At 37.0% G+C, this 8,105-nt stretch overlaps 1 protein-coding gene across 1 annotated transcript; it reads right to left on the bottom strand.

Moving 5' to 3' along the window:
* Positions 1-3,234: 3,234 nt before the first annotated feature.
* LOC140967851 (heavy metal-associated isoprenylated plant protein 39) lies at positions 3,235-4,114 on the bottom strand. Its single transcript, XM_073428621.1, has 3 exons — positions 4,041-4,114; positions 3,873-3,951; positions 3,235-3,670 (listed from the first exon to the last, which is right to left on the bottom strand). Exons 1-3 carry the CDS (start codon positions 4,047-4,049, stop codon positions 3,426-3,428), a joined length of 333 nt encoding a protein of 110 aa, XP_073284722.1. The 5' UTR covers positions 4,050-4,114; the 3' UTR covers positions 3,235-3,425.
* Positions 4,115-8,105: the final 3,991 nt, after the last annotated feature.

Here is an 8,105-nt window from a genome sequence, read left to right as displayed (position 1 = left end):
GACCCTAAAAAAACGCTCAAAGACAACTGTTTTATAAAACCGTTGTCATTGATCCCAAAAACCGTTGTCTTTGACCCCAAAAAGACAACGATTTTTAAAAACCGTTGTCTTTGCCCCCCAAAAGACAACGGTTTTCGATAAAACCATTGTTAAAAAACATACGACAACGGTTTTTGTGAAAAACCCTTGTCGTATGTGCGTTGTTGTGTGCAGAATTTCTTGTAGTGAAAATAGGACTAAGATTCACGACCTTGCCTTGCTCAAAACTCCCGATTACCGCTGCAATCAAGGTCGACTGGACTTGGGCTACCTTCGCTGGTCCTCGGTGACGGCGAACCGATGTGCAGCGGCTTTGATTCGGCTGGGAAAAAAGAGGGCGCCGGGAGAGGGTTTGGTGTGTGTCTGTGTGTGTCGCGACTTCTATTAGGTATAAAGTGTGTGTTATGCTAGAAGTGTGTGGGGATAAGTTGGGATATTGGTTTTTTTAACAACAGTTTTTTAAACACTGTTGTTAAAGGATTTAGAATGTTGCTTTCAAAGCTAATTTTTTTAGTAATACGACAACTGTTTTTTTTAAATCGTTGTCTTAGGCCTTAAAAATGTACATAGACAACGATGTTATAAACCGTTGTCGTAGCTACTAAAAAAATCGTTGTCTTTCACTGACATTAATAGACAACGGTTTTAAAAACCGTACCGTTGTCTTAGATACATGAAAACGCGCTCATAGACAACGGTATTAATAGCCGTTGTCGTAGCTACTAAAAAAACCCGTTCATAGACAACGGTATTAACAAAAACCGTTGTCTTAACAAAAACCATTGTCTTAGCTAAATAAAAAACCAGCACAAATACAACGGTTTTGAAAACCGTTGTCTTAGCAAAAAAAAAAACGCCCATAGACAATGGTTTGGTAAAATCGTTGTCATTAACCCATAAAAGACAACGATTTTTAAAAAACTGTTGTGTTTGACAAGGAAAAAATTCACAAATACAACGGTTTTCGTTAAAACCGTTGTTAAAAGAAAAAATACAACGATTTCTGATAAAACCGTTGTCTTTTGAGTGTGGTTTAATGTGGAATTTCTTGTAGTGCTCGAAATATTTGGAGCCTTGTGAATCATTCACCAAAGGTAAAAGTTTTAAACATCCTATGTATGTTTAATTATTAAAATCATACGAGTGCTCAAACAAATATATCTTGAATGTCAAGATTTAAAAATTTTAAAAATTCCGCTTCGTTTTGGGCACGAGAAAACCGAGATCCAACACATAGTTCAACACATGCGAAGGATTCGACATGTACTTTCGCAGCATAGAGACGTGAAACACATTATGAACTCCCGCCAGATTCGACGGTAATGCAACTCTGTAGGCAAGTGTCCCGACTCTCTCTAGGATCTCGAAGGGTCCGATGAATCTAGGGCTAAGCTTGTCCTTCTTCCCGAACCTCATCACCCCTTCATCGGTGCGACCTTCAAAAATACATGATCCCCTACTGCGAACTCGAGATCTCGCCGCCTCTAATCTGCATAAATTTTCTGACGGCTCTAAGAGGTCCTCATCTTGTCTCGAATCCTGACCACTAACTCTGTTGTTTGCTTGAAAATATCCGGACCCAAATCTGCTCTCTCTCCTACCTCATCCCAATACACTGACAACCTACACTTCCTCCCGTAAAGTGCCTCGTATGGAGCCATACCGATCGATGCTTAAAACTGTTGTTGTATGAGAACTCCACAAGAGGTAACTTCGGCTCCCAGCTGTCCTGGATGTAGATCATGCAAGCTCGGAGTAGGTCCTTCAGAATCTGAATCACTCTCTCTGACTGTCCGTCTGTCTGAGGATGGAAAGCAGTACTGAACAGTAACTTAGTACCCAACGCCAGAAGTAGACTCTTCCAAAACGCTGACGTGAACCTCGGATCCTTGTCAGATCTCGAATTTACTCTATCTCTGAAATCACAAAGGGGACCGTTAGGGGGTCGGGGGATGTTTCGACGTAACCCCTCCGACGCTCAAATGAGAGACTGAGAATATAATGAGAGAGCAGCTAAAGGTGCTCTTAAAAATCAATATAGTGAATGAATGAATTTAACGCTCAAACCTGATATTTATAGGAGAATACTTGGGCTTGTCATGGACCACCTACTTTGGATAGAAATGAGTCGGGGACCCAAAGTCTGGTGGACCTATTCATAGAATATGCTGCGTGATAAAATGAGCTTAATAAAACATAGACTTAGGCTACAAACAATCTCTTTATCCTACCTCAACTCCCGTACAAAGTGGTATATATTGTGTTGCTCTGACAGCAATGATCTAAATTTATTAGCTCTTGTGGAGCAACAAGAAAATATGCATATTGACATGTCCCAGAAGATGTAAGCTCCACATGCCTGAAATTTCCATTTGATCTCACATAACCAAAAGATGTAAATCTCACAAGATCGAATAATTTTGGGCAATTGATTACAGAGTGATGATAGGGTTCGGATGCCACCTCGAAGTCGTTAAATGGAGTTGATCCTTCGTATTCAACGAGGGGCCTGGCTTTTTCAAGTGCAGAGCAATCATGTGGCCCACTCGAGCTGTAGTTTGACAAATTTTTTTTATTTTTATTTATTTTTATCTGAACTTATATTTGTTTTGAGTAGCTCAATTAGAAAAAATTTGAGAAGTTAAAAATTTTTTTGACCAAGTAGAAAAAGAAATATAAAGTCCGGTAAAATTAATATTTTAATCCAAAAAACCTAATTTATGTAAATTTAATTGACATGTATTTTTTTTTTAATTGAGAACCAAAAATATGGCTCGGTTAATCATGCTAGATGGGTGTATAATAATTCAACTGTGTAGTATTGAAAAACCGTAAGCAAATGAATCATGAGGTCTTTGAACCAACGTACGTAACGTCCATAGCACATCATCCTCCATTTTGCCTGAAAAGCCAAAAGAGCGTTCGGACCTCTACACCTTTTGTTTGGTTATTCGTTAAAATTTATTACATTGAAAATGACATATAATTGATGGAGTTGAGACCTTTATTAGATATATCAGGTACGATAATTTCACCATAAAAATCAAAATTCAATCGAATCCGAATCGAAATCGATAACGAAGACCTAAAAAGAACTACGAAATTGTGTATTACAAGTATTAATGCCGATTCTATTTATTTTAGGCTGATAAAAAATGAAGTACATAGCTCATATTAAAATTTTCATATCTAATTAGTATGTAAATTAAATCATTTTATATTTCGAATATAAAACTAATATTTCGCCACATTTCCATAAAGTTGCACGTATAATTATTTCTGAAATTCAGAAGAAATTATTATTATTATTTATTATTTATAAAGGATAAATAGAAATATATATAATATAACAAAACAAAACAAAATAAATAAAATAAGATGATTGATTATTTCTTTTCTCCTGGCTTCTTATCTTCTTTCTTCTCCTCTTTGATGTCTTCCTTCTTCTCTTCTTTCTTTTCTTCTTTCTTCTCTTCTTTCTTTTCCTCCTTCTTCTCTTCCTTCGCCGGCCCGACCGAAACTATGTCCACCTTCCCCACCTTCTTCAGCTTCTTAACGACCGCCACCGCATCCATTTCTCCGATCACTGTCAGCTTCTGATCCTTCAAATCAGCAGCTATGGAGTCCACCCCTTCATTTTTACAAGTGCAAATTCATTGATTCCGATTATGAAACAAGCAATTTTTATCGGCTGTATGTGTATTTCACTGTTGATTTTGTTTTGCCATAACAAATTAAAAATATCGCGAATCATTCTGGGCTATACGGGTTAAACTTGAACATAGATCATAAAGATAGAACATGGGGGTGGGGGGTTCGGAATTTGAATGTACCAAAAATATCAGCAGCTGCCTCTATGGCTCTCTGTTTCGTCTTCTCATCAGTCATCGTCAAAACCTTCAGCACCACCTTCTGTTACCACAAACACAAACCCAAACTTGAGAGATATACATATATGTATGTATACACACACGCACACACAGAAAGATAGAAGACAATACCTGAGCCATTAGAGGAGAGAAGGTATGGGGAATTGGAGGAAAAAAGGTGGAGAAAACTCTGAAATCTATNGAGAGAATATTTTTGAAAAAATACCAAGAGTACCCTTATTCTCTAATTTTATTTTATTGATCCTCGCGCTTCACGAAATGGTATCAGAGCTTTAGGTTAATTTATTTCAAACACAAAATTTATTGTTACAAAGAAACGAAATGTTTGAGGAGGAGAATTTCGAAAATTATGAATCCGAACTTAGGTTCGAGAAAAATAATTTACAAGAATTATTCCAATATTTTGGAATATAAACAAGGGAATCTAACTACTGTTAGATATCAGAAATAGAAAGTGAAGAATCAGCACCATCAGGTAAACTTATGATTCAATCTAATAAGTTTATGGAAATTATACCAGATTCTTCTAAGCTCTCTTTAGATCTTAGAGAAATTCAGAAAACAGTACAAAACTATGGCAATATGCTATATTTTGTACCGCAACGAGTTTAAAAAATCCTTGAAAACAAGGAAGAAATTCTTGGAATATTAAAGGATATTCAAACAAGAATTCAGAAACTAGAACAACAACCGGGTTCTAGTAAAAGAACTTCAGGAGGTTGGTTACCAACATCATTTGGCACTGAACCTTTGTTACATCAACAAGGGAAAGCCAGAGTGGTGTCAAAACCTTTGACTGAAGAAGAAAAGATGATCAATCTAATTAAGTCTGTCTCAGAAAAGAAATTAATCTGATGACAACTTTAGAAAGGATTGGTCTGGAGGATCTACAAGAACTTGCGGAATCTTTCGCAAATCTCAAAGTGGTAGATCTAAAGATGAACACAGCAGGAGGTGAAACACCTGCTATAACTTAGTCATCTTCACAGGAACCACCAAGGGAAAGTGTGGGATCTCAAAATATACACATGAGAGAATCTCAAACTGATTTCCATACTTGTGGAGGTTCACACCCTGCGGGAACAAGTACAAGGAGAACTCAAATTCCCTTGTACCAAACACCCTATGGGAAAACTGTTTGAGATCCTATACATCCTTACGGGGTTATGCTTAACCTTGATGTATTAGATTTCAAAAACAGGGAAGAACTCATAGATGACTGGACATCCGCTATGAGAATCGCAGCAGGGACACTTGATCTCAACAGAGAAGGATTCATTAAACTTCTAGAAATGAGTCTTATGGGATCAGTGAAAATTGCTTGGGACATGACTTCGGTGGAAACCAAAGAATCAGTCCTAGCAGGTGAATCTCTTAGCGAGATTGCAGGAAGAATGGCTACCCTATTTAAAGCACAATTTATAGGGGTAGACTATTTTAATAGTCAAGACACAGAGAAGAGGAAGAAATATACTCAAGCTCTGTATAGTCTTGAATTACATGATATATGTTTAGTGGATGAATACATTATGTTATTCACTAAATATAGATGGAATTCGGGAGTCGAAGAAGACATAGCTATGCAGCTTTTCTTCGCAAAAATGCCAAGTCCCTGGAGAGAAATGCTCATAAGGGAATATGTACCTGGAAATCCAGATACATTGGCACGAAGAGCCTCTTTCCTTAAAGGAAAATTGGCAGAATGGTGTCATTTGGCAGCATTACAAAAAAATTACAAACGCTTAAGGGGTATCAACAAAAGAACTCCTCTGTGTTGTAAGGAAAATGATCTTCCAACAATTATTGGAAGTAAACCACAAAAACATAGAAGGAAAAGTCTCAGAACTCATCCTTATGCTAGAAGTGGAAGAAGTTCTTGGAAACCAAGAACAATATGGTCCAGACAAAAGGCCAGATCTTATAAATCTGGACAAAGAAGCGGACCATCAAGGAGTAGGACATCTTCCCAAGCATCGAGTACATCTCGAAGCACAGGAAGAACACCTACAAAGAAAACTTTCAGAAGAGCTAATACACGAGCTAATGAAAGTTTTAAGGATTGTAATTGCTGGACATGTGGAGCAAGAGGATATATCTCGACCAACTGTCCAGAAAATGAAAAAAGAGGTATTAAACGCTTCGATCCAACTCCGGATATTGAAGAAGCAGTTTACTATCAAGATCTTATTCAGGTATACCGATTTGAGGACATTGCCTCAGATGAGAGTATATATGAAGAAGAAGAAGTTTTAAGTCAGGGAGAATCCGATGGAACTGAATCGGAATCTGACTGAAAACGAGGTGTTTCGACACGAAACACATGAGGATTTGTCTGGGTTCTTTAGCCAGACAACAATATCTAATAACATGGTTCAAAGGATCATGAAAAAAAAATCCTAGTCTACAGAGATATCAAGGATTCTCTGCAGGACATGTAGAAAAGTTCTTAGGAAATCTTGGCCTAAGAAATAAAAAGCATCATCTGATCTATAAAGTTTCAGAAGGGAAATGGCAATCCCAATGGAACTTACGGGAAATAGAATGGAGATGCAATTAATTCCTTCTGAGGAAATAAAGGAGGAATTACAAAAACTCAAGATCGAAGTAGCAAGGACTATGTCCTGGATTCATATTGGAGCAATCCAAATTATGATAAAAGCTACTTTCAAAGAAGGTATAGATTCACCCATTAATATTGCTATATGCGATAAAAGAATGGGGAACCTTCAAGATTCAGTACTGGGAATTATCTCAGGAAATCTCTGTGCAGGAAAGATTGTAGGAGTTATCTATCCAAGGATAGCCTACAACCCGGCAGATCGAGATTTTAGTCGAGCCTTGACATTGCATCAAAATTTCAAGGAAAAAAGACTGATGAAGGAAGGTAATAGACCATATTTTATTACCTATCAAATCTCATATGCTTTATCTAATACACATCATTCAGAATTGTTTATTAGAAATGAGTTTATTGAGATACCAGAAATATGCGGAAAAGTTGCTCAGGCAATTTATCCGGAACGAATTGAATTTCCTGTAATACAGGAAACAGATATCCAAATACAAGACAAATCGATCCTACAAAGGAATCAGAGTCTTATATTGGAATCAAGAAGAATATCTTTTCAGGGAGATAGAATAACAAGCTACAGATGGGGAAAAACTCCTGTCCAAGAAACCCAACATGAGCTAAAAAATTTTTCAACAATAGGAAAACTTAGATGCCCAGAAGGGTGGAAGGAAGTCGAAATAGTATTTGATATTACGAAACAAAAGAATCAATTTCCTTGTAATACCATCTACTATTTAGAACAACCTATGATAGGAACTTACCAAGGAATGATCCAAGTATGAGAATTGGAAGTTAATATTACAGGGATTCCAGGAAAAGAACCAGATCAATTGGTTCTTGGACTAGAGTTTCTTGAGGAACATAAACCTTGGAAACGTTTAGAGTATGGAATGGAGTTTATGGCAGAGGATAAGATTTGGAAAATCCAATGACCACAAGTCCATTCTCCATATACATTCCAGTCGGAATGTTATATGAACAATATAAGGCAGAATATTTTGCTGCTTATATTGATTCAGGTGCTGGAATTTGTACAGCAAAACGAGGAGTTTTTCCAACAAGTTTGGAAGAAGAATTACCAAAGATTGCTGGAAGGGATTTTTCCAGAAAAATCTTAATCTTATGTAAAGGGATTAAGATGACTTAAATCATGATTGGAGGTGCTGGGCAAACACCTTGGTACAAGGTGAAAACACCACCAATTTATTTTCATGATACAGGAGCTGATATTTTACTAGGAAACAATTTCCTACAAATGTTCAAATCATATACTCAAGAAAATGAGACTAGAAGATTAGTGTTTACAACTCCTTGTAACCACAAAATTATAGTCCAGAGACTAAGAGAGACATTTTACAGAAAATTGCCGATCCAGTTTCGCAGCAAGCGTGGTGATTCAGGACAACTTCTGAACCCCAAAATGAAAGATTCTAGAAGGTTTGGGGAAACAATGCTCCAGTTGAGAGCAGATAAAACTCTCCAACCAGAAGATATGGAATACCTGAAGATAACTTTACATCAGAATGAAGTAGAGTTTGAATCTAAGGTATCCCTAGAAGATGTCAAGAAGAGGATCAAAGAAAATTACAATGAAGATCCTTTGG

Source organism: Primulina huaijiensis, unplaced genomic scaffold (assembly GCF_012295235.1).
Source record: "Primulina huaijiensis isolate GDHJ02 unplaced genomic scaffold, ASM1229523v2 scaffold2897, whole genome shotgun sequence".
NCBI lineage: Eukaryota > Viridiplantae > Streptophyta > Magnoliopsida > Lamiales > Gesneriaceae > Primulina > Primulina huaijiensis.
This window is presented reverse-complemented; position numbering and strand designations above follow the sequence as displayed.

Coding starts and splice junctions, on each gene's coding strand:
- LOC140967851 (XM_073428621.1), bottom strand. Junction 3,671..3,872: donor GGCAGCTGCTGATATTTTTG/GTACATTCAAAT, acceptor GTAAAAATGAAG/GGGTGGACTCCATAGCTGCT.